Source organism: Camelus dromedarius, chromosome 3 (assembly GCF_036321535.1).
Source record: "Camelus dromedarius isolate mCamDro1 chromosome 3, mCamDro1.pat, whole genome shotgun sequence".
NCBI lineage: Eukaryota > Metazoa > Chordata > Mammalia > Artiodactyla > Camelidae > Camelus > Camelus dromedarius.
The window spans coordinates 111,637,943-111,665,830 of record NC_087438.1 but is presented as its reverse complement, the minus strand read 5'-3'; the positions used below and the strand labels follow the sequence as shown (position 1 = coordinate 111,665,830).

Below are 27,888 nucleotides of genomic sequence, written 5' to 3'. Positions count from 1 at the left end.
CTTTTTGAACCGCGTAGGGTTCTGGGTAGCAAAGGCCTTGGAAGGGTCTTAACTGAAAGTGGGAGGGGGAGGTCGCCAACAAACGGCTGAGCTCACAATCCGGATCGGGACCAGGCCGGGGAGTCCCCTTCCCCCCATGGAGAGAGCCAGGCCGGAGCCCCCGCCTCAGCCGCGCCAATTGCCGCGGGCGACGCTGCCGCGTCCGCTGCGTCCCGCTCCGCCTCCGCTGCCCGTCGAGGGCGCCTCCTTTCGGGCAGCGGCCGCGGAGCCCTCTGCGTCGCCGCCCGCCCCTTGCGCGGCCGCCATTGCAACCGTGGCCTCGTCGGGCGGGGAGGCCCCGACGTCGGGCGTACAGAGCGCGGCACGGCGGCTGATGCAGGTGAAGCCGGAGCAGGTGTTGCTGCTGCCGCCAGGGCCACCACTGCCTCAAGCCCGGGAGGAAGGGGCAGCTGCCTCGCCTATACAGACGCGGCTGCTGCAGCTGAGGCCCGAGCTGCTGCTGCCGCCGCCGCCGCCGCCGCCGCCGCCGCCACCGCTGGTCCCCGCGTCCGAGGGCCCCCCCTGCAGACCTGAGTTGCACCCGGTGCAGCCCCGGGCGCTGCACGTTAAGGCCGAGAAGCAGGAGCCTGGACCCGGCTTGGATCCCTCGGTGGGGCCTCGGAAGGCCATGGAGGCGGGCCCTAGGTCCTCCAGGGCGGCCAAGTTGGAAAGCCCCGGGCCGTTTCTCGACAGCCACGGAGGGGACGAGAAGAAGGGCAAGGTGGAGTTAGAGGAGGTCATGAGCTACACGGTGAAAGGCGGGGAGGGCAAAAGCCTGGTGGCCCTCAGAGGAGTCATCAAAACGGAGGAGCCCGAGAGACTCCGCGAGGACTGCAGGCTCGGCACAGAGCCCACGTCCAATGGCCTGGTCCATGGCAGCAAGGATGTCATCCTGACCCAGCCGTCCAGCGCCTTTGGGCCACACCAAGACCTCAGGATCCCTTTGACTCTTCACACCGTACCCCCTGGGGCCCGGATCCAGTTTCAGGGACCTCCACCTTCAGAGCTGATACGATTGACCAAGGTCCCTTTGACACCAGTGCCTATTAAAATGCAGTCTTTATTGGAGCCTTCTGTAAAAATTGAAACCAAAGATGTCCCGCTCACCGTGCTTCCCTCAGATGCAGGTACTAGACATCAGGGGAATCAGTCTGGTTTTCAGACTTCATCTGTTGCCCCATAGCTGCCATGTCAGCCGTTCAGAAGCCTAACCTAGAAAAATAAAATCATGGACTCAGGGCAAAGTCTGCACAGGTATCACTTCTGACTTGTACATATACCAGTAAAATACAGTAACACGTTGAAGATTCCCAGACTTTGAAAATAATCTATTTTAAGGCCCACTGAAGGATGAAATTTAGATGTGGCTAATGTTGACACACAAAAATAGAATATTTCAGCTAGATAACACAAGACACTCAGTTTATGTGCTACAGATAATCAACATTTGAAAATATTGTAGTAGCTCAGCACTTTTACATGTATCAAGAAACAGACGAAAAAAATAATGTTTAATGAAAAATGGTAATATTGGATTTAGAGGTGATTTATCATCTTTAAAAATTGAGTAAACATTTTTCTAGGAGAAAACAGTACGTGTTTAGTTGTAACAGTATTCGAAATGCTATGGACTTATAGAAACATGGAAAATGAAAATATTGTACAGTAAGATAGAAAAATTGCTTTCAAAGAAATGACCATAGTGACATCAGTAACAATTACAAGTACTATTTTATTTCTATCCATTCTTTCCAAATACATAGCTAGAAAAGGTTAAGATTTAATATAGAAATCTATGCCAATGAATGTCATGGAAAGTCATATTAATTTTAAGTTCATATTTTCATTAACTTTTATGTTTATTGTTTTTGTTCTTATTTTCTTTACTATTCTTCCTCCCCACCCCACCCTCTTGCTTTTTATCTTCAGTAGTTTTTAAATTTTGTTTTCATTTTCTAGAGGAGAGAAAGGGAAATGTTTCTTTGTAACACTTATTTCATCCTTTGTGCATTTTAAAATTTTATGTATCAAGTAATCCTAATTTTAAAAAGAAACAACATACAAAGTTTACAGACAGTTGTTTTTGATGAATTATGTAAGAGATGTGAGTTTAACCAACTTCCTTTATTGTAATTTCAGCTGTCTCTGTGACTCTCAGAAAGGCACTCTTACTATTTTCCTCTTATTTTTCTCCCAGGACATGGGACTAATGTTAACGACCCACCTTGGCAGGTGCTTCACCTTCATAATGAAATACAACAAATACAGTATTATAATGTATGCTATAAATATTTTTGCTTGAATGGGCACTCCAGTGGCATGTAAATGAGTTCCATTAAACATTGAGGATGCATCCATCTAGTGCTAGGATTATAGTCATGAATAAGTCATAATTCTGGTCCCTCAGTAATAGAATATTTTTAATTGGAAATAAGCTAAATGTTAATTACTGTTAGAGGTATTAATATAGCTCAAAGAAGTAACAAGCCAGTAGTTTACTGTGTCTTCAACATTATTACTTCTACAAAATCTTCAACAATATTATTCTTTTTGAGAGAAAGAGGAGTCATTCTAAGCCACAGTTTAGAATGCCGAGTTCAGGGGTTATGAGGAATTCTGGAATACTGGCAGTTCTTTGGCTATATTGAAGTGTATATTTTCTCCAGATATTTAAAAAGTAAATACATATGGAGATGCACTTCACTTTAAAATTGTGTGTGTGTGGCACATTAATTTAGTCTCTTAATTTTTGTCATGTAGGAATACCAGATACTCCCTTCAGTAAGGACAGAAATGGTCATGTGAAGCGACCCATGAATGCATTTATGGTGTGGGCAAGGATCCACCGGCCAGCACTAGCCAAAGCTAACCCAGCAGCCAACAATGCAGAAATCAGTGTCCAGCTCGGGTTAGAGTGGAACAAACTTAGTGAAGAACAAAAGAAACCCTATTATGATGAAGCACAAAAGATTAAAGAAAAGCACAGAGAGGAATTTCCTGGTAATCAAATGAAATGAACAAAGCCTCTTTCTAATTTATTGTAAATTAATTTATTTAGGTAAAGATTAGGTTAGGTTGAGATTGAAAAACAAAAATGTAATTTTTTTTCTAATCTGATATGTACAATAAACAGAATAATGGCTAATATTATAGTAATGATTGAACTGATACTGGGCATAAGTTTCCTTAACAAAACAAAGTAGAGAGAGATCTGGTCTCATATTTTCCAACTAGTGCAAATTCGGGGACAAACAGTTTTACTCTGGTTTTTTATTAAATATATAGATATAAACTTAATGAAGGTAAAGATCCAGATTTCTGGGCTATAATTTTTCAGATATACTAGAAAATGAGGTGTTTAAATCATAGCAACAGAAAAAAAATGCAGTGCATATTGCAGATTTTAACACCATGCTCCATTTTAATATTACATGGTTATCAGAACATAGACCTGCCTTACGATTAATAGATTTATCCTTATCATGATGTAATTTGAAATAAATTGTAATTTCCTTCACAGGGTTGAAGACATTGATATTAAGCTTGGGTAAAAGCACAGCATATGGCCAATATATTGTGCATGGTGGGAAGATCATTATTTCTTTTCTAAAGTAGTAGCAGAGAGGTTCTAAGGGGAATGTTTGGGGGCAGCAGTTACAGGAAAACAGTGATTCTCTTGGTTATACAGTGGCTGCAACTGCCACCACTCTACTCATCTGACTTGGGAAGGCAATTGGGTGGTATGTGGACTTGGAGATGGCCAAGTCTAAGAGAATGGCTCTTTCTGAATAAGGCCTAACAATAGTGACTGGTCATTAGTAACCACTTCATTGTAAGATACAGACAATTGTATCTTACAGAAAGTGAGGAAACAGGAGACGAATAGTATCTTCCTGGGGCATTGTTTTATAGGTAGAGGAAAAGCTTTGGGATTCAAACTCAGCCCCTTTAATGTTAATTTTAGTACAAATTCATTATGTGACTTTGGATATGAGACATTTGCCCTTGCTCTTCCTTTGAATTATGGGTTGCAACATCGGCCACTGTTAGGAGCCATATGAATATATATGCTAAAATGCACAGAAATAGTATCATAGAACTGGAAAAGATAATTTAGGCAATTAAAACTTAGAAGTGTTTTGGACTTTTAATATGAAAAGAACTATTTAAAGGCTAAATAGAGTCTATATGTTCAAATTAAAAATGGTTTATCTTCTTCTATAGGTTGGGTTTATCAGCCTCGTCCAGGGAAGCGAAAACGCTTCCCTCTAGGCGTTTCCGGTGTATTTTCTGGTACCACACAGAATATCATCTCTACCAATCCTACAACAATTTATCCTTATCGCTCACCTACCTACTCTGTGGTAATTCCCAGCCTACAGAACACCATCACTCATCCAGTTGGTGAGTTGGTTTTTTAATGGCTGTGTGATAGTTTTACCTGGTAACTTGAAATTTTGTTTCTGTTAGCTTAAGAATTTAGAGCAACAGCATTAAGAAAAAATATCAAAAGGAGAGGAAGTGGAAACATTGAATCAGAGAAGGAAAAATTTGAGTAGACATTAAAGCACTTGATTTGCCAGAGTAGCAGATATTCCATGTCAGATCTTTTAAGCAAATCAGGATGAGCCCATAAGTGATGCAGATAATACAGGAAATGACTGAGGTAATTCAGTAGGAAATGCGAAAGTCTTTTCCTATCAGCATAGAAGGATGCCTTGCTAATAGGGTCTGAGGCATCCTGTCCTGGCATTTAGTAATGATGACTAATCTATTCAGACCATTTTCTTGCAGTTCTAGAAAAGCAATGGAAGTAATCGATCTTCTACCAAGTATTTGGTTCATTATATTGTCTTTCCCTAAATTTCTCCTCTGTTATCAGTTCTTGACAATGTTCTTTGTTGCTTTTAAGAACCCAAAACTGAGAATCTAGTATCTTAAGAACTTGTTATAAGGCTATCTGTCATTAGTTTGTTCTTCCAGTCTATTTTAGCCATCTCTTAGGCAGAGCTTTGTACATTCACTGCTTGCTATCACTTGTCCTAAAACTACCGCCCTTTCCGGTTCCCCACCTGTTTGGATCTATCTGCTGACAGGTTAAGATATCTTGAAAACTGACTTACTCAGATCTTTTGCATTTTCAGTTTTTTCCTGTGTATCATAATAGCGATGGATAGCAGCAAAGCCACATTCAGGGTATCTAGGCTCAAGAGAAAGATGCAGAAGGCTGAGCCTGCCACCCTCTTCTCTCCCAGCACAGTCAGGCTCTTCCACCCTTCGCTATCTGGTAGTATCTCTTTCAATCCTATATTTCAGTCTAGGCTTAAGTATGCTTTTGTTAACTTACCTTGTTTTATCTGTTATGTTATTTATGATTTGTGCTTTTAAAATATACATTTCTTCTCTTTACCCCTTCCTCTAAGACCTCTCTTCCATGTCATTCTACCGACAGTTAAATGCTGTATGTTTTCTCTTCCCAGAAACATATTTATCAATATTCTTATATGAGGCAGCAGACAATTTTATATAGTATATTGATTTTATGTAATTCTGAGCAAAGATTTGCAGATTGAAAATGGAAGATTTTCTTTTAATGTTGATAGAGCTCTTGCATCCATGATATTTTATTTAAATATGACAGGCAGAATTATAGGATGCATTTCAGAGCCTTATACAGAGTAATCCAATCTAAGGCAAGATAATGATCTTTTGTTTTGTTTTGTTTTGTTTACAATTTCTCTTATTTTCGGTGATACGTAGTATCAGTAAAGATTCATTTCTTGGATCTCAAATGATAAAAAGAGATCATTATCTTTTAAATATAATATTTTGGAATTATTTTCATCTATATATAGCTATATATATAGTCATGTATATATTAACGTTGATGAGATTTATTGGCTACTGTGATACCCAATCATACAACTTTTGAAATATGTTCTGTTAGTTTGTTCTCATTAGCTTGGCATTGTGTTACTTGGAAGAGTTGGTATCATTTGCAAATTTGAAAACTTCACTATATATTTCATATTCTAAACCATTTATAAGATTGTTTAATAAGAACAAATTATAGCATAAATCCCTAGGGGAATTATACTTTTAATCATTTATCATCTACAGATAAAAATTTTCATACCATCCCTTTTGTTTGTTTCTTTCAACTTATCTTATATTCTAAATATAAAGTTCTGGTAATTTTGTTTTTCAAACTTGTTTTGTTTATTCCTATAGAAGAAAGATACTGAGTTATTGAGGTGTGATTTATCTCTTTAAAGAAACAATTTGCTCCCTTTTTTTCTAGCAAGCTTTTTACACTAATATATTGTATAGATTTCACCAGCTTTTCAGGTGTAGAAAACAGACTTGCCAAGGTGTAGTTCTCAAGTTTACCACTCCCAATAACTTGAAGTTATGCTGACTTTCCAAAAATGGTCTGGCATACCATTTTTGGCAGACCATTTGTATCTACTTCATCTAATATTTTCTCAGTTCTAACTTTGAGTTTCCCTAAAGTTCTTAAGTGAATGTCACCTAAGATCTGGTTATATTCATTTTGTCAATTTGGATTAGAACATTCTGTGAACTTGGCATTATATGCTGTTGATCTAATATTCTTCACCTATCTGCTCTGAAAATGAATTAGAGTTCACATATCTTCTTCAGGTCTTTAGTAGAAAGGGGTTTTGGTGTCTCTCTGTTCTTCTTGCAGTTACCTTTTATACTGTAATGACTATTTCATTGATTCTACCGAGTCTTTTCTTTCTGAGAAATATTTAAAAAGTCATTTAGTATTGACTTTAAGGTCCTTGAGATATGGCTCCTTCAATTTTCCCTTGGACTGCTTAATTTTCACTTAACACACTTTGGCTTCTCTGTTTTATACATTTGGACAAGCTTTTCATTTTAAAAAGATTTCTTTCCCTTTTATGGGTTCTCTTTGATTTGGTCAGCCATAACTGTGGATTTTTGAGACTTTTTTTTTCCTTCTGGGTTTTTAACATTGTCATATAAATAACCTTTGTTTTTCTATTAACTTTTTATTTTAGTTATCCTTGTCAGCCTTTATTCCTAGCCAATATTTTTTCCAAAAATCTAATAACTTTGTCTCTCACATTTAATCCCATATCTTGAGCTCTTCTCCTGTTTCTAGTTTCTGAAAGTACTTACAGTATGATAGTCCAGAATACTTCTTAGATACTTTCTTTTATCAGATATCTTTGATACCAATTATACTAATATTTTCATTTTATGTTAAGTATTCAAATTTATTTTAAAGGCTTCTGGAACTTTGCTAGAAGCTGTATTTATTTTAGCCTGGCTTTTAAATGTCAATTATATATATTTATGACTTTTCAAGTGAGATTATTTCATTTTCTATGCTTTGTCAACCCTCAAATGGGTTTTCCTTGTTAAATCTTAACTCTGTTGATATCTTTCACTTTTTTGAATTCATACATTTTCTCTAAATTTTTACTTTAAAAATGTTTACTACTATTTTAATTTTTTGGTAGTACACATATGATACCATTTTGGTTTACCCATCTCTTCTTGTTAACAGAGGGAAAACAAAAAACCCTCCACCATTCTGATACTCTTATAATCCCAAAACCTCTGGTCTGGTCCCTGCCTTAAAATCAGTTCTAGCAAAGTGTTATGTCAATAAGAAGCAGAAATATGGCTTGAAAATTCCTTTAAAAATGATGTAGCTCATTATTGTAGGTTTTCTTGAGGGGGCAAGAAAGGAGGAATCATATGGTTCCTTCTATAGTAAGTCTTCTTAGGGGTCCTCATTACCATCATCTCTCCCCAAAGTTCCAGTTTTCTAAGCAGTTGCCTAACTGTTCTCCTCAATTCTCTATTTCCCATCTCTGTCTCTGTGTCTCTGCCTCCTATTCTACTTCTGTCTCTCCTCTCTTTCTCTCTCTACCTTTGTTTCTCTCCCCTCAGCCATATGCTGGTCCTCCGTCTTACTATGTCTATACACCTTTTTCTTGTAGAGGATTTGGTCTGGTCTGTCTTCAGTTTCTGACATTCTTCACTCCTTCACTGTTCATCCCAGTCACACACAAAAGCCTAGTTGCATCCTTCATCCATTCAGGCAGTGGATTCTTCGTCTTTAGGAGTGGGTGGTGGGAGATTTGTAGGAGCGTAATCTAGCTGTGGCTAGAAGGAGAGAGTGCAGGTGACTGGCTGGTCTTTTCCATACTTTATCTACAGTTTGATATATTAGAGCTCTGTCCTTTCCACAAGACTTTCCTATTCACCAACAGTTTATCTGAGATGACCAGATGTTGCAGACTTTAACCTCATGTTTAGCAACCTGAATTTTGACATTTAGGACGTCTTCATTATACTTCTGTATAACTCTCTATGCATCTAATTTTCCACCTCAGACCAAAACGGTGCCTGATGCATGCTATTTGCTTGGTGGATATTTGTTTAATTAAGTGAATGCATGATTTTATCACCTCATACTCCACTGGTACCTGGTCTTGTATAAAAAGGTCTTTGGTAGAAAAGAACATTTGGTATCAGCTAAAAGATGAGTCCTTCCCTTTTCAGTAACTGAAATAGTATCAGCAGTTTCTATGGCTCCTGTAATTTGTGTTTCCTTTGCCTAAAAAAAGCCATACTTCTTTTCTGAGGACTAAGAGCTTCTTGTACTTTACAAGGAAGAGAAATCTGTGTCGGGGGTAGATTCTTTTAGGAGCAGATGGCTTGAGTGCAATAATTCAGTGATAAAACTTTGAGAGATTTTACAAGTCAGCCCAGCTATGTAGCTGTTTGGAGAAGGAGATTCTCCTTATACCAGATCAGTGGTAGAGGTGCTATCAGCTGTAGGCTTATGTGTTAGTTTTTCCTTTCATCTAGGCATACATTTCTTAACTATTACTAACCAGATTCTGTGCCAGATAATGGGGGATACAAACATGAGTTAAACTGTTCCTGCTGTTAAGCTCCCAGGTTTGTGACTGTGGTAAGGGTGGCAGACATGCGTATTTATACTATTTCATGATATGTGATAAATTCTTAGGTCCTGAGGGTACATGGAAAAGGGAAATGACTTTATGCTTGATTAATCAGGAAGGGCCCATGGCCTGTGCCTCACAGACAGGAGGGCTACGCCCTGTAACCCCATTAACTGAGAGTCATGACAGCTTCATCTACACCTTGCTCCTGTGTTGCCTCTGCTTCACTGGCTCAGAGGCCATCTTGAAACAGATGGGTATATCCCTTAATTCCCTTCCTCCAGCTGTAAGGGAAGGTATTATTTACCTTATCTGGAGAAAAGGAAGGAGACGAAAGTGTTGCTTGGGCAAAGCTGAGAGAAGATCCACAGTCCTTTCGGCCCCTAACCGTAGAGTCTGTTCCTGGACTGCATCTTCTATACTAACAGAGACCTAACTGCATTGGTATAAACTAGATCATGAATCTGTTACTCTGGCTTCTCTCAGTATTTCTTTGGAAAAATTTAGTTAAATTTAGGAGGTGTCATTTGAATAACTCAGCAACTTAGCCAGCAGTCCTCTCTTCAAGGTCAGAAAGATCTTTCATGATTATTTCATCTCCCTCTAAAAATTCTGCCATACTCTGCTGCAATAATATTACTTCTTTATCTGTCACAAATTGTTGACCTGTGGCAAGTCCTGTTCTCACCGGGGAATTTCCTTCTGTGTTCACATTGAATGCAATAAAGCAAAATAGTCTTACTGATTGTTTCTTTAGTTTTTTCAATCAAAAAATTAATGTTCTTCATAATTTAATTTAATATAGAGAAGTATACAAAATAAAAGAAAAATGACCCATACCACTACACTGAAACCTCTATTAATACTTAAAATAAAATTATTATATTTAAATAATAGAAAATTCAAATTCAAAATAAAATGATAGGTATAAAATGAAAGTCTGGCTTCCTGTGGCCATATACCCTTTTCCAGATGACCGCTCCTTAAAAGTAACCACTATCAGTAGTTTCATATTATTTCTTTTAGAAACATTTATATTTATATACCAGCATTTGTGTGTATTTGTCTTTTACTCAGTCACTCACTCATTCATTTATTTATTTATCCAAAAAAATTTGTTAAGGACCTATTCTGTGCCAGGTAGAATTTTAAGCCCCAGGGATACAGTAGTGAAGAAAACAGAAAAGGTTTCTCTTCTCATGGCACTTACAATCTAGGTGGGAAAGAGAGACAGAAATGTAAAATAAATGAACAAGATGGCTTCAGTTTGTTCAAAATGCTATAAAGGAAATAAATAGCATGGTGATGCTCTTAGGTAAGGTGGTTAGTGAAGACTTCTGGTTGTACAGTTTGTTAAATTCTACTGAAAAAGGAAAAATATGGAGTGACTCAATTCATGCTTGACCTATGCTATTTTTATTTCTGAAGGTGAACCTGCCATCCAGCTGCCCACACCTGCAGTCCATTGCCCAAGCCCCATCACACTTTTCCAGCCCAGCGTCCCCAGTACTGCCCAGGTGGCTGTCCAGGCTCCAAGTCTGCCCCTCCGTCCAGCACTCCCATCGCAGCGCTTTGCTGGGTCCTCCCAAACGGACACTCATCATCTGCATTCTGGAGCCAATTGCTCTGTGAAGAGACCCACTCCTGTCTCTCTGGAGAGCAGTAACAGGATTCCGACTAGTGCAAGTACTGCCCATGCCAGATTTGCAGCCTCGACCATCCAGCCTCCCAAGGAGTATCCCAGCATTTCCACTTGTCCCAGAAGTGCTCCAATTCCCCAGGCTCCTCCTATTCCACACTCACATGTCTACCAGCCCCCTCCCCTGGGCCATCCAGCCACATTGTTTGGGACACCACCGCGATTCTCTTTTTATCACCCTTACTTCCTACCTGGACCTCACTACTTCCCATCAAGGTAAATGAATGGTTTATTACCTTTCACCTGAAAATACTTAAAGCTAATGAATTTTTACTTCTGAAGGCCTCTTTAAAAAAAAAAAAAAAAAAGAACAACTGAAAAGGAGCTCCTTCAGTTCTGCTTGGGATCTAATTTAGATTAGTGTCTGAATGGGGCCAAGCAGTTAACATAACTACATGAAGGGGCCAAATGAGGACTGGGGGACCCAAGGAGAGTGCATGCCGCATCTTATGGGGCAGCTGGTACTCAGCTACAGCCTACTGTTGCCACGTGAATACAGGCTCCAGTGTTGTTAGACCTGGTTTTTCATGAGAAAAATCAATTATAAGAGGCCTTAAGATCATTTATTCAAAACTTATTGTATAGAGCTGTGCTTCTAAAACTTTTATATGTGTATAAATCACATGTGATCTTGCTAAAATGCAGATTCTTCGTCAGTAGGTCTGGGGTTTAGTAGCTTTCTGTACTGAGTTATAGTAAGCCTGATATTCTGCATTTCTACAAGTTTTCAAGTGACGTTAATTCTGCTGGTTTGTGGACCACCCTTTGAATAGCAAGGATATAAAAGAGAGCACTTTGTCTAAGAGGTTAAGTGACTTGTCCAAAGTTACACACCCTCTCGGGGCCCTTTTTGAGTAAACCGAAAAGTTTCCTATGTAAATTACCAGTAAAGGAATTTATTTTCACAGAGAAGTATCTAGGGAAAACAAATTTGTAATTTTTCATTTTGGAGTGGTAGACTTTAACTCTCTTGCAAGCATTCTAATAGAGTGGTATTAACCTCTACTTTTCAGTTGCTATTAAGAGTTTAGACAGAGGTGATTTCTGTTGAGAACGGAGTGTGAAGTGCTTAACACTAACCTTCTGTTGTTACTTAGTTAGAAAGAAAACTATTCCCCACTTGGGTATACCGCCACTTCACAGAACTTTTGACGTATATGTTATGTTGCTTCAATTCATAATGGGATTACTTGCTTTCAGGTCTTTAGCCCAGAGCTGGAAGACAGTGGAGCTAGGGGATCAGATAAGGAGAAAGTGAGATGTTGTTATCTGTGGGTTGTTTTGTTTTCCCCTACAGGCTTTTCTTCTCTTTAGCAGCTTTCAGAAATCTTTTTGTTCAAGGAATCAAACCTCAAGACATGCCTAAGACCGGGGGTTTATAATCTCTTCTCATTGCTATCTGCTAGGATTTGAGATTTTATAGGAATTTTATAGAACTTCATGTGTTTTTTAGATATAAGGGAAGGGCTAAGGACATAACTGGAGTTTAATAAATGAATGAGTTTGAGATGATCAGCCTTAGTTAGACCCTTAAGGTCCACAAACTAAAATTGAGGAAATTTTATCTGTGCTACACAATTCATTTTGTAATACAAGAAAGATTTGGATAGTATTTATTCACAGTAAAGAAGAAAAAGAGACATCTAGAAGAGGTTGTGACCCACAATTTCACTCTAGTTGTTATTCTTTTTCTTCTTAGCATTTTGAGAGCTTGACATTTTTATCTATAATTCTTACAATAAGCTGTGTCTTGGGCATAACGGTCCCTTTACTTTTTCCGATAAACAAATTGATCAGCTGTTAAATAGCTTTGTTCAGCTCATACAACTGGTAAATGGCAGAGCTGGTCATTAAACTAAGGTTAACTGTCTGATTTTGACTTCTGTGTTGGGTTTTTTTTTCACTATATCAGTAAGGCTTCTGAATACAGTGATTCTTCTTGACTTGTAGCTGTTAGTTGCTAGCAGAGGATCATATGGAAAATTCATATTGTATTTTTGAATGGAAAAATCATGTAGTCAGGTAGATTTGGGGGGCAAGAAATATTTCCTTATATAATAAATAGATAAAATCACAGGAAGTTTATCTTTCTTACTCATGACAAGGCTTATAGGATTTGGCTGTTAAAGTACAAATCATCTGATAATTTCAAGAACATTTTAAAAAGAAGCTCTGGAAAGTATGTCCTTAGAAGACAGAAACTATACCTCTGTCTTTAAAATCATTATTGCTAATTAATCATAATGCTATTAGAGGAACCAAATGAAGTGAATTAATAGTATTATGCTGAATTTTATTTTATTTAAGAATGTCAAAGCAGTATGTCAACTATAAACATTAAGTTGCATACAGTTTTCCAAAATAGAAGACTGGTCATATGCATTATAATATTGTCTAACTCCTTTTCTAACTCTTACCTTTCTGTGTGTGATGATCATTTCCCCAAGGATATGGAAAATCTTCTTTATGCTTGTTTAGATAGTATATTTCAGTAAAATCCAGCCTGACTAAATGTCAAAATTAATTGATTCCCTTTCAATTTTTCTGTTGTCTCTTCTCCCAACTAATAAGAGTCTTCTATAAAGAATATTTCTTCTCTAATCTAATCCATTTATAGGTGGTATTATTCATGCATCTCAATACCATAATTTTAATGATATTAAATATATATCAAATATACATATTTGATGTTTTGCCCTGTGTATCTAAAGTAAAAATCAAGGCAGTTAGGCAATTTAATCAAGACGTCATTTTATAAAATAGATGGACACTTAGAAGTGCTGATCCCTAGCTCTGAGAAGCGCTGATCCCTAGCTCTGAGAAGTGCTGATCCCTAACTCTGCCTTCTTAACCATCTTCATACTGTGTGTATTGAGACTCTCTTTCTGTACTACATTATTCTCTCAGTTATTCTTTTCTGCCCCCTTCTTTTTTCCTCTTCCTCTTCTTTCTTGCAGTATTTGTATTTTCATGTGCAAAGGATATGTCTTCATTCTGTTGGTGGTTGAGTAAATAAATGTGTTCAAAACATGTATTGCAATTAGGGATATGTAAAAGATATGAATGATAAGTAGGGATTTATTAGCTTGAAATATATAAAGATATAATCAGTTGTATCTGTATCTATATATCTGTTAGGAAAGGTAAATCCAAAGAATTCTAAATTTGTGGGGATATATAGCATCTTAATTTAAAATTTTTAGACAAATAGATCAAAAATTAAAAGAAATTATCCTTAACCCTTGTTTGGTTTATATAGACTTGTTTAATAATTTGATTGAAGTTTTGGACATACTTCCTATAATAATATACATCTACATACATATACAGTATTTTGCCTAATCCTTTTGGAGGACAGAACTTATAGTACCAAAACATGGTGGATTTAGCTATCACAGAGTACTTTCTGCTGTAACTATTTAGAAATGTTGAATTTAAATATGAACAATTTAATACCTAGGTGAAATTACAAGGAAAATAAATCCCCCTTTGTCAAACAGTTTGACCAACAAGCTGAAAACTGGTTCAGTGGTCCTGGAGGTGGTTTTCAAATTCATAAATAGTGTCAGTATTTATAAACTTGGATTTTAATTTCTATATAAGGAGAGGAAATGAGGTTGGCCCTGCTCAAGGTGAGGAGCTAAAACTAAAACCTCTCCATGAAACTAAGACCCTAGAAAGGCTTCTCAACCTTGAGAAAAGGAATAGAAGATTTTTATCACTAACCCACAGAAAGCATAATGGAAACTTGTTTTTATCCAGGGCTATATGTGGAAAAAAGTCTTCTGTTAGAAATCAAAACCCCAAATTACACTACACACTGGTTCACAATCTGAAATCCCCCTATTCACTTGGTAAACTGAGAAATTAACACACAAATTAATTCTGGGCTGGCTTACCTGGGGCAACTGTCCTAGAGGAACACTTCCATCATCCAGGCCACTTAGGAATTTCCAAAGAGAGAAAAATGTTATTAAAGATGAGCTTTAAAAAATTATAGAACATGAGGAAAGGATTCATTAAGATCAGAATCAGTAGATGCTACAGATTGGAAGATTAACACCCCAAGAATTAATTAAAAATCAAGAAAAGACTAAAAATCAACATTTGAAATGATTAAAGTGGACTTCTGTACCAGCCAAGATGCAATATTAGGGACTGAATGTACCCTCATCTGAAATGATAAAAATCCAGACAAAATATATATTTCAAGACACTGTTTAACAGTCAATGAATATGAAGATCCCTGAGAGACAAAAAACAAATGAGATAAGCCTTGCAATCTACTCAGCTTACTGGCCTGGAAACCATGGCACAGGGAGGAGAAACACAAGCAGATCCTGGCAGAGACTCCCTGAGTTGAGAAAATGGGGCTGAGAGTGCAGTGAAACCAAGTCAGCTAGAATTCTTAGGAGGGAGTCCCATAGACAAGAAAGCTGCACAGAACAACCACTCTGGATCTTTGCACAGGTCCCCTCTTGAGTATTCAGCAGAATACTAATCACTGTATGGTTGTGAGGAAAACTGCCCAAGGCTGGTGGAAAAACTACCTGAAAGATCAGAGACAACAGTGCCCAGCACTCATAGCAGGCTGGGAATCATTCCTGTTCCCACCAACCAGATTGGAAAACCTTGATGGAGTACTGAATTCTTTGGAAGTCTTATTTTACCTAGGCCCAGACTAAAATGTTGCTATGGTTTCATCTAAAAACTCTTAAGATCAAGATGTGAAATGGCCAAACTGTTTTCAAGTAACTTAACTGCATCCAGAACAAAGCTTAAGAATATTAATAGAAATAATGTGATTAAAAAGATAAATGAGAGGGAGTTCCATTTCTGGGATGGCAGCATGAGGAGCTCTGTGGACTTGCTCCTGAGCAAATAAGCATAACTGGTGAAAACTGTTTTTAAGAACCAACCACTTAAATTCTCTGGAAAGTGTCCAAAGGGCATACAGCAAATGAAGAAACATTTATTCAAGAAAATATCCTAAAACTTGGTAAACACAGCAAGAATCTATGGCACTTGAGCCATGACAAATACCATCCCTCGCTCCCACCCTTAATTCAGCTTGATAGAAGCCCCTCTCTGGGTGGGTATGGCCAAGAAGACGGCTTTCTCTCCCCTCAGCTCCTAATCAAGGGATACAGTATTTTAGAGGGAAGAGTAGCATTTCTCACCCCTCTCCAGCTCTGAGTTAAAGAGGCTAAATTGATGGTGACTGTGACCAGGAGGTTGGGGGCTGCTTTTCTTCATCAAGCCCCTACTAACAGGATAGCCATTCAACCCTAAGGATGACAGGCAGAGAATATTATAACCCTGCGCATCCTTGCCCCAAGTTACTTGTAGAAGAATTGTTCTATACTGGGAGAGGCAAGCCAAGAAGACTAGAGAGTTTGACAAGGAGGAGAGTCAGTGCATAAGAACAGAGTGCTCAGAAGCTCTCCCTCAAAGAAACTTGACTTTATCTGCCACTTTTATTCAACATTTTATTGGAGGTTTAATCCAGGACAGTTTGACATGAAAAAGAAAGAAAAAGTATCCACACTATAAGGGAAGAAATAAAACTATCTGTTTGCATGTTACCAATCTTGTATGTGGAAAATCCTAAGGAATCCACAAAAAAACTATTATAAATAACAAATGAATTCAGTAAGTTTGCAGGATATAAGACCAATATACAAAAAAATTGCATTTCTATACAGTAGCAATGAATAAACAGAAAATGAAATTGAAAAAACAATTCCATTTATAATAAAATTAAAATAAAAATTTTAAAAAACTTTGAATAAATTTAACAAAATAAGTTGCAAAATTTATACTCTGAACTACAAAACACTGTTCAGGTAGAATGTCACCTAGAATTGCAGAATAGGGAGATCCAAGAATCTATCCCTCCACTGAAGCAATAATTAAGCTGGCGAAACTATCAGAATCAACTTTTTTTTGAACTCTGGAATTTAATACAAAACTTAAAAACAACTTGATGGGGTACTTAATGAAGATAGAAGCTGCTAAATTCTGATAAGAGACCATTGTGACATTTTTGCGACAACCATCCCTCATTTTCTAGCTCAGTGATGGCTAAGGGGTTAGTGGCCCATGTTCTTGATGTGACTTTTTGATATTAGAGGAGGAATGCAGACCTTGTTCTTAAAACATTATGGCTGTGCATTTTGACATGTCTGGCGACTTCCTTGGGAAATGGCTCAGGGGCTTGTCTTATTTTGACTCACCTACAAATTCCCTTAGGTCTAGAATGGTCTCTCAGGGAGTGTTTGTGGAAAATATTTAAAGGTAAATACTATCTACAGCTGCCTGGGTTAAGGGCAGCAAACAGGACAAGCAGTAGAAAGATGAAAAGCCTAGAAGAGACTGGGAAAGGAATTACATGGGGGGATAAGGGCTGTGAAAAGCTCCCATGTATACTGAGGAACCAGAAGAGCACACTCATATCCTGGGCTAGATGCATGTTCAGCAAAACACCTGAGAAAACCCTAAGCTTTCACCTCTGACTGATCTTAGGCTCTGCTTAAATAGGAGGTCAAGGCTAAAGAAGACTTGTAAATATCCTTGCTAAGCACTGAAAGAGTGACTTAACTCAGAACCAATCTGTAAAGACTGGGAGAATTTTATTTTGTTTTGTTTTGGCTCTGCCTATTTAAGGAAATCTTTATAAGTCACTAGCCAATCACTAACCTAATGGAAGAGAGGCTTCAGTAACCACATATGACAAAGAATACAATCTTTACGAAAATAGTTTAGTGGAAAGTCACTAACCAGACACACAACTACAACCCAAAAGAAGTACCAATAACATACCCTGGGCAGGGGAGGAATCTGATTTCCAGAGATAACTACATTATAATTCTCAAAATATCCAGTTTTCAACCAAAAATTACTAAGCATGCAAATAAATAAGAAGATATGGCATTCACAAGAGAAAAATTAACAGAAACCAATCCTGAGGAAGCCCAGACATTGGACTTACCAGACAAAGACTTTAAATCAACTGTCTTGAATATGCTCAGGGAGCTAAAGGAATCCATGGACAAAGAACTAATTAAAACCAGGAGAATGATTTATCCAAAAATCAGTAAAGATACAAAGATTATAGAAAAGAACCAAATAGAAATCCTGGAGCTGAAAATTAAAATAGCTGAAGTGAAAAATTCAGTAGAGGAATTCAGCAGCAGAAGAATTTGAGCAGGCAGAGGAATTGGTAAATCTGAAGATAATCAACTGAAATTATCTAGTCTGAGGAGCAGAAAGAAAAAAGAATGAAGAAAAGTTAACAGAGCCTAAGGTACCTGTAGAACACCATTACCTGTACCAACACAAGCATCATGAGAGTCCTAGAAGAGTAGAGAGAGGAAGGGGTAGAAAGAATATTTAAAGAACTAATGGCCCCAAATTTAAAGAAAGATATGAATCCAAGATTGTCAATGAACACTAAGTAGAGTAAATTCAAAGAGATGCATTACAATCAAGCTGTCAAAAGCCAAAGAAGAGGAGGTAATATTGAAAGTAGCAAGAAGGAATTGACTAATCTTGTACAGGATATTCTCAATAAGGTTAACAGCTAGTTTCTCATCAGAAACTATGGAGGCCAGAAGGCAGTGGGATCACATAGTACTGAAAGAAAAGAAACCATCAACCAAGAATTCTATAATCAACAAAACTATCCTTCAAAAATGAAGGAGAAATTAAGACATTCCCAGATGAACAAAAGTAGAGGGAGTTCATTACTAGTAAACCTGCCCTACAGGAAGTGCTAAAGGGAGTACTTCAGACTGAAATAAAAAGTCACTAGAGAATAACTCAAAGCCAAACAAGGAAATAAAGAACAGTGGTAAAAGTTACTACAATAGGCAGATACAAAAGCCAGTATTATTGTATATTTGGTTAGCAACTTTTTTCTATATGACTTAAAAGGCAAATGTATAAAACAGTTATTACAAATCTGTTAATGGATGCAAAATGTATAAATATATAATTTAGGACAATAGCAATATAAATGGGGGAGTGGCAGTGTATACAGAATTTTGATATGCCAATTAAGGTAACTTAGTATCAATTCAAACTAATTATTATAAACTTAGGATGTTAATTGTAATCTCCATGATAATCACTAAAGAAAATAACTTTAAAATATATAAGAAGGGAATGAGGGAATCAAATTAGTACACTAGAAAAATCCATTAAATGTGAAACAAGACAGTAATGAAGGGATTGAGAAAAAAATATGACATATAGAGAGCAAATAGCAAAATGGCAGAGTAAATATTTCCTTATCAGTATTCCCTTTTTAAACTCTCTAAATAGCATAGATTGACAGAATGGATTAAAAAGGTGATCAAAATAAATCTTGTCTGCAAGAGAGTCACATTAGATCCAATGACACAGATATTCCATGCAAATAGTAACCAAAAAAGAACTGAGGTGGCTATAATATATTAAACAAAATAGACTGTATGTCAAAAATTGTTACAAGAGACAAAGACATTACATATTTATTTAAAAAGTCAATACATTAAGAAGATACAGCAGGTGTAATCATATACATGTACAACAACAGGACCCCAAAATATATGAAGTAAAAATTGACAGAATTGAAGGGAGAAATACACAGTTATACAATAATAGTTGAAGACTTCACTACTTTATATTTTACTGAGTATAACTGACATATAACATTGTATTAGTTTCAGGTGTACAACAAGTTTTTTTCTTGTAATAAGTTTTAAGATTTACTCTCCTAGAAACTTTCAAAAATACAGCACAGTATTATTAACTATAATCACTATGCTGTATGTTACACCCTGAAGACTTATTTATTTTATAAATAAGAAGTTTGTATCTTTTGACTGCCTTTATTCATTTTGCTCACTTCTTACTCCCTATCTCTGACAACCACCAAACTGTTCTTTATATCTATGAGTTGGTTTTTTGTTTTTTGTTTTGTTTTTAGATTTCACATATAAGTGAGATGATACAGTATTTGTCTTTCTTTGGCATATTTCATTTAGCATAATGTCCCCAAGGTCCATCCATGTTGTTGCACAGGCAGCATTTCCTGATATCATTGTGGTTTTGAATTGCATTTTCCTGATAATTAGTGATGTTGAGTACCTTTTCATATACCTGTTGGCCATCTGCATGTCTTCTTTGGAAAAAATGTCTTCTACCTATTTTAAAATTAGATTTTTTCTTTTGCTATTGAGTTATGTGAATTCTTCATATGTTTTGGATACTGACCTCTTATCAGATGTATGATTTGCAAATATTTTCTCCCATTTGGTAAGTTGCTTTTTCATTTTGTTGATGGTTTCCTTTGCAGTACAGAAGCTTTTTAGTTTGATGTAGTCCCACTTGTTTATTTTTGCTTTTGGTGTCAAATCCCAAAAATGATTGCAAAGATGGATATTAAGGAGCTTCCTGCCTATGTTTTCTTCTAGGAGTTTTATGGTTTTATGTCTTATGCTTAAGCCTTTAATCCATTTTGAGTTGTTTTTTGTGTACGGTATAAGATTGGGATCTAATTTCATTCTTTTGTCTGTGGCTGTTCAGTTTTTCCAGCGTCATTAATTGAAGATACTGTCCTTTCCCCATTGTCTATTTTTGGCTCCTTTTTCAAAAACTAATTAGCCATATATGCATGGGTTTATTTCTAGTTTTATTTTCTGTTCCATTGATCTATCTGTTTTTAATGCCAATACCATACTGTTTTGATTACTATAGTTTTGCAATATATTTTGAAATCAGATCATGTTATGCCTCCAGCCTTGTCCTTCTTCCTCAAGATTGCTATTTGTGTCTTTTGTGGTTCCACTTAAAATTGAGGATTGTTTATTCTATTTCTGTGAAAAGTGCCATTGGATTTTGATACATATTTCATTGAACTTGCAGAATGCTTTGGGTAATAGGAACATTTTAACAATTATTATTTCTTCCGTGAGTACAGAATATCTTTTCATTTATGTTTGTTTTCTTCAATTTCTTTCATCGATGTCTTACAGTTTTCAGTGTACAAATCTTTCACCTCTTTGGTTAAATTTATTGCTAGGTATTTTATTCTTATTGATGCAGTTGTAAATTGAATTGTTTTTCTTAATTTCTTTTTCTGACAATTTGTTGTTAGTGTATAAAGATCCAGCTGATTTTTGCACATTGATTTTGTGTCCTAAAACTTTACTGAGTTCATTGGTTAAGTCTAACTTTTTGTTGTTGTTGATTTTTTAGGTTTTTCTAGGTATATATCATGTCATCTGAAAATGGAGACAGTTTTCCTTCTTTCTTTACAATTTGGATGCCTTGTATTTCTTTTACTTGCCTGATTGCTCTGACTAAGACTTCCAACACTATGTTGAATAAAAGTGGCAAGAATGGGCACTCTTGTTCTTGATCTTAGAAGGAAAGCTTTAAATTTTTAACTATTGAGTATGATGTTAGCTTTGAATATTTTAAGTAATGAGCAAAAGATCATCCATCCAAAAATGGATGAAGAACAAAAGAGAAGTAGAAGACTGTACAACACTACACACCAACTAGATCTAACAGACATATACAGTCTCCACCCAACAATAGAATATAGATTCTTCTCAAGTGAAAATGGTATATTCTGTAAGATAGACCATATGTTAGGTCACAAAATGAGTCCCACAATTTTTTTTAAAGATTGAAATCATACAAATTTTCTTCTCCAACCATGATGGAATGAAAGTAGTAATCAAAAGTCAACAGAAGGAAGGAAATAATAAAGATCAGAGAAGAAATAAATAAAACAGAGATTTAAAAAAAATAGAAAAAATCAATCAAACCAAAAGCTGTTTTTTTGAAAGAGTAAATAACATCAACAAACCTCTGGCCAAACTCACAAAGAAGAAAAAAGAGCACAAATAAGCAAAATAAGAAAGGAAAATGGAGAAATTACAACAAATAACATAGAAAAATAGAATATCATACAAGAATATTATGAAAAACTATATGGAACCAAAATGCGTAACCTAGAGGAGATGGACAAGTTTCTGGAAACATACAGTCCACCAAGACTGAACCAAGAAGAAACTGACCACTTGAACAAACCGATCACTAGAAATGAAATTGAATTAGCAATTAAAAAAACTCCCTACAAATAAAAGTCCAGGACTGGATGGCTTCACTGGGAATTCTACCAAACATACAAAGAAGAACTCATACCAGTCCTTCTCAAACTCTTCCAGAAGATAGAAAAGGAGGGCATACTCAAACTCATTCTATGAAGCCACCATCACCCTGATACCAAAACCAGGCAAAGACACCACCAAAAAAGAGAATTACAGACCAATATCACTGATGAACACAGAAGCAAAAATCCTCAACAAAATAGTAGCAAACAGAATCTAACAACACATAAAAAAGATCATACACCATGATCAAGTTGGATTCATCCCAGGGACACAAGGATGGTTCAACATATGCAAATCAGCGTGATATATACCACATATACAAGAGAAAGGGCAAAAATCACATGATCACCTCAATAGATGCAGAAGCATTTGATAAAATTCAACATCCATTTATGACAAAAACTCTCACCAAGGTGGGCATAGACAGAACATATCTCAACATCATAAAAGCTATATATGAGAAACCTATGGCCAGCATAGTACTCAACAGTGAAGAACTCAAAAGCTTCCCACTAAAATCTGGGACAAGACAAGGTTGCCCACTATCACCACTCCTGTTCAACACAGTCTTGGAAGTCCTAGCCACAGCAATCAGGCAAGAGAGAGAAATCAAAGGGATCCAAATTGGAAAAGAAGAGGTAAAAGTGTCACTATATGCAGATGACATGATACTATATATAGAAAGCCTATATATAGGTCCACACAAAAACTACTTGAAATAATCGAATTCAGCAAGGTAGCAGGTTACAAGATTAACGTTCAAAAATCAGTTGCATTTCTCTACACTAACGATGAATCAACAGAAAAAGAAAGTATAGTAATCAATAACAAAGAAAAACTGGAAAATTCACAAATATTGGAAATTAAACAACACACTCTTAAACAATCAATGGGTCAAATAAGACACTGCAAGGAAAATTAGAAAATACTTTGAGGTGATTGAAAATGAAAATACAACATACTGAAACTTAAAAGAATTATATAGCAAAAGCAGTGCTGATAGAGATATACAAAGCTGCGCTACATTTAAAAAGAAAGGTCTCAGGTCAACAACCTAACTTTATACCTTAAGGAGCTAGAAAAAGAAGAGAAAATAAACCCAAATCTAAAAGAAGGAAGATAATAATGAAGATTAGAGTAGAGATAAATTAAAGAGTAGAAAAACAATATAGAGTTTAATGAAATTGAGAAAACAAAATCAACAAAAGTTGTCTTTTTGAAAAGATCCACATCACTGATGAACCTTTATTGCTAAGCTGACTAAGCAGAAAAAGAGAAGATATAAATTACTAAAATCAGACATGAAATTGGGTACATTCCTCTGATCTTATGTAAAGAAAAATAATTAAAGAATAATATCAATGAATAATTGTATACTGACAAGTTAGGTAACCTAAATGAAATGGACAAATACATGAATTACCAAAACTGCCTCAAGAATAAGTAAGAAATTTGAACAGATATATATCAAAAGATTGAATCAATAATTAAAAACCTCCCAAGAAAGAAAAACCATGGACTTCATTGGTGAATGTTACCCAATATTTAAAGAATTAGCACCAATCCTTCTCAAACTCTTCCAAAATATATGAGAGAATACTTCTAAGGCCAGCATTACTCTGTTACCAAAGCTAGAAAAAAAGATATCACAAGAAAGAAGATTACAGACCCACATATCTTAACAACTATCGATGTAAATTTTACTGAACAAAATGCTAGTAAACTGAATCCAGCAGCATATTAAAAGGATTACACACCAAGACCAAGTGGGATTTACCCCAAGAATGTAAGTGTGGTTCAACATCTGAAAATCAATCCGTGTAATATACTTCATTAAAAGGATGAAGGAACAAAACCACTAGATCATCTCAATTGATGCCAAAAATGCATTTGATAAAATCTAACACGTTTTCATGATAAAAATCAATTTCTGATTTCAAAACTTACTCAGCAAACTAAGAATAGGAGAGAACTTCCTCAATATGATGAAAGGCATTTATCAAAAACCCAAAGTTAACTTCACACTCAATGATGAAGGACCGAACCAAAAGCTTTCCCGCTAAGATTGGGAATAAGATAAGGATGTCTGCTTTCATCACTGCTGTTCAACATTGTACTAGAAGCTCTGGCCAGAGCAGTTAGGCAAGAAAATAAAAGACATCCAATTACTTCTTTTCACACATGATCCTATATATAGAAGCTCCTGAAGAATCCACAAAAAAGAAAACTTATTAGAGCTAATGAGTAAATTCAGCAAAGATGCGGGTATAAGATCAATATACAGAATTCACTTGTATTTCTATACAATAGCAATAAGCAATCCAAAAAGGAAATTGAGAAGACAATTCTTTTTACAATAGCACCAAAAAGAGTAAAATGCTTAGGAATAAATCTAACCAAGGAGGTGCAAGACTTGTAAACCGAAAACTATAAAACATAGCTGAAATAAAGAAGACCTAAATAAATGGAAAGGTATTCGTGTTCATGCATTGGAAGACTTAATATCATCAAGATGGCAACACTTCCCTAAGCGATTTACAGAATCAATAATAATCCCTTTCAAAATCTCAATGGCTTTTTTGCAGAAATGGAAAAGTTGATTCTAAAATTTACATGAAATTGTAAGTGACCTGGAATAGTTAAAACAATCTTGAAAAAGGAAAACAAAGTTTGAGGACTCAAAATTCTTGATTTCAAACTTAACTAAAAAGCAAACTTGTATCAAACAATGTGGTATCAAAAGAATGAAGAGACAAGCCGCAGACTGGAAGAAAATATTTTCAAGAGATGTATCTGATGAAAGACTGTTATCCAAATATATAAAGAACTCTTAGAACTCAAAAATAAGAAAACGAACAACCTGATTAAAAATGGACAAAAGACCTGAACAGACGCCTCACCAGAGAATATAGACAGATGACAATTAAGCATATGAAAAGATGCTCCACATCTTATTGGGGAATTGCAAATTTAAACAACAATGGATACCAGGACACACCTGTCAGAATTGCTTTTCTCAGTACACCATGATGCTTCTGTAGTTAGTCATTTTCATCCATATAACCTTTTAAGATTATTCTTGTTGTTACTGATCTTTTTGTTCTCTGGATATCACACTAACTTGTTTTTACCACACCCATGTAGCCATGTGATGTTTGCATTATAGCACACTTTAGCACATATCAAGTATATACTACCTGGGTTTTAGATTTGTTTTAATTAAATTCTCCACCAAGCCTTGTATAATATCTTGCCTACATTGAGTCCTGAAGAAAGTCAGTAGGTGAATTGTTTCTAGCTGAAGAGAAGGCTTTATGGAGGAGGTAGATTTGAGCACCCCCTTGAAGTATCTGTGGAATTCATTGGATGGAGAAAACTGAAAGTGGAAGAGCTACGGAGCAAAGCCATAGTAGCTACAAGTACAATGGATTCAGGACGTATGCATTAAATTTAAAATGCCTGAATGAGGATGTGGTGGTAGGAATGGAAAGCTGCAACATTTCAGAAACTATGCCTTATGTTTGTGATATTGAACATGAGCAAGGTCCCCAGCTCCTGGAGGTTTGGAAGTGGAACACCAACCACTGACGAAACCCTGTATTTCTAAACAGTTTGAGATGATAGTCTGTTATGTCAATCATACCTGTATTTTTTAAGAGAAGAAAACAAAGTTGACCTTTAAAAAAAAAAAAGTGAGAGCATGAAATGAAACACCCAACTTGACAATGGAATACTATTCAGCCATAAAAACTGACAACATAATGCCATTTGCAGCAACATGGATGCTCCTGGAGAATGTCATTCTAAGTGAAGTAAGCCAGAAAGAGAAGGAAAAATACCGTATGAGATTGCTCACATGTGGAATCTAAAAAACAAAAACCAAAAACCAAAGCATAAATACAAAACAGAAATAGACTCATAGACATAGAATACAAACTTGTGGTTGCCAAGGGGGCAGGGGGGTGGGAAGGAGTAGACAGGATTTCAAAGTTGCAGAATAGATACACAAGATTATACTGTATAGCACAGGGAAATATACACAAGATCCTGTGGTAACTCACAGAGAAAAAAATGTGACAATGAATATATGTATGTTCACGTATAACTGAAAAAATTGTGCTCTACACTGGAATTTGACACAACATTGTAAAATGATTATAAATCAATAAAAAAATGTTAAAAAAAAAAAAAAAAAAGAAAGAAAGAAAGAAACACCCAACTTGTCTTGGGTTTTGCTAATGAGTGGTTGTTATGTTTATGGTTGTTATCTGTCACTAGGTGGAGTCCATGAGTCTAGGGAACTTTTAGTTGGAGTTTTCTATATACCTCTTCCTGTTATTCCTGTTCTGTGCCTTTGAAAGAGAGTAGTACTGTTTTTTTAAAAATTGGCAAATGGATTTGAATGGCAGAATTTTTAGATTTCCCTTAAAAGAAAAACCATTAGTTTGTAAAATAGCAAAATAATAGTTTCCATTCTTCACATTCCCACCGTCCAAATTTTTTTTTTTGGAAAATATCTCTAAAACGGCATTTTAATATCAGTTCTAAATCTTTCTAGTAGTAAGAATGTTTTTAATTTAATTTATTATTGAATGTGAATTTAAAAACTAAGTTGTTATCCTCTGTTTGAGTGCCCTCTCCAGCTCCAAGAGCTCTTGATTTCAACCCAGTTAAAAGTTTCCCCCATGAGTTTCATTTCAAGGACCAGTGAGAACAATTGTTGCACTGCTTCCTAAGTGTCAGTTTTCAGCATGGCACAACACGTGCCTGCATTCTAAAACCTTACATGGCGTAAGGCATCCTGAGAGAAAGGCCCAGATAAATAATTTTTATCAAGGCTGCCAAAAACAGAAGCCTGAGGCTGGTCATAGATAGTAGTTACAAGCTCACTTGGCCATTTATTCTATCTTGGGACTAGGCAGTAGTAAAAGTCCAGATGGATACATGAAGTGGTGGCAGCAAGTTATCTTGGGAACTGTCTAGGCCCCAAAGAGGATGCACTTAAACTTGCTCAGTTAGTCTATATGCAAGGCAGCGTGCGGGCGAGGTGTCTAATCCCTCTTTTGTCTCTCTGCTACAGCACATGCCCTTATAGTCGGCCTCCCTTTGACTATGGAAATTTTCCAAGTGCAGTGCCAGAATGTCTTGGTTATTATGAAGACAGGTACCAAAAACACGAGGCTATGTTTTCAGCTTTAAATAGAGACTACCCGTTTAGAGACTACCCAGAAGACCGCGCGCACAGCGAAGGTTCTCGGAGTTGTGAGAGCATGGACGGGACCTCTTACTATAACAGTCACAGCCACAGTGGGGGAGAACACTTAAATCCCGTGCCTCAGCTGGACATTGGCGCCTTGGAAAACGTCTTCACAGCCCTAGCATCCACCCCCTCTAGCATCCAGCAAGTCAATGTCACTGACAGTGATGAGGAGGAAGAAGAAAAAGTACTCAGGAATTTATAATCCTAAAACAAATACGCACAGAAAATAAACACTTCTTAAAATATATTCTGGGTCGGTTGGTGTGAGAGAAAAAGCCTAGAATGCTTTGCTGAGAGTTTTCAGCCATGGTCTGAGGAGTCAAAACCAAATGCAGTTTATACCTTCGTCAGGCTTTGATTAGTGAAACTGCAGTCCTGATGTGTCTTCGTAGGAATATTTAAGATACGAAGTGGTTTATTTTTATGGCTGAAATTTGCATCAACATATATTATCATTACCTTATCTTGGAGTATGAAAATATCAAATCCTCACAATTATACGTGAGGGGAACGGGAGTATATAAGCTGGTGTAAGTGTGATTTGTATTTTTCTCATGATACATTTATTTATTTTTCTTATATAATTTTGTGTTTGGTGTTTATGTAATATTTATGGATGTTTCAGTTTTTATGTAACATTTTGAAAACATTTTGATAACTTTTAGTAGTGAATTGGGACTCAAGTTACTAAATTTAATTTACACTAATAACCAATTACAAGTTGCAAATGTGTTTAATGGCACCTGAGTAACT

At 36.4% G+C, this 27,888-nt stretch overlaps 1 protein-coding gene across 2 annotated transcripts; it reads left to right on the top strand.

Moving 5' to 3' along the window:
• The first annotated feature begins 136 nt into the window (after window positions 1-136).
• SOX30 (SRY-box transcription factor 30) lies at window positions 137-27,888 on the top strand. 2 transcript variants are annotated; one of them, XM_031449417.2, is made up of 5 exons: window positions 137-1,166; window positions 2,800-3,039; window positions 4,264-4,443; window positions 10,437-10,923; window positions 26,956-27,888. In XM_031449417.2, the coding sequence occupies exons 1-5, from the start codon at window positions 137-139 to the stop codon at window positions 27,335-27,337; spliced, it is 2,319 nt and encodes a 772-aa protein (XP_031305277.2). In that variant the 3' UTR covers window positions 27,338-27,888. The 2 variants fall into 2 exon arrangements, with proteins under 2 accessions (XP_031305277.2, XP_064340688.1); XM_064484618.1 differs by lacking the exon at window positions 10,437-10,923 and having other exon boundaries at window positions 26,956-27,188.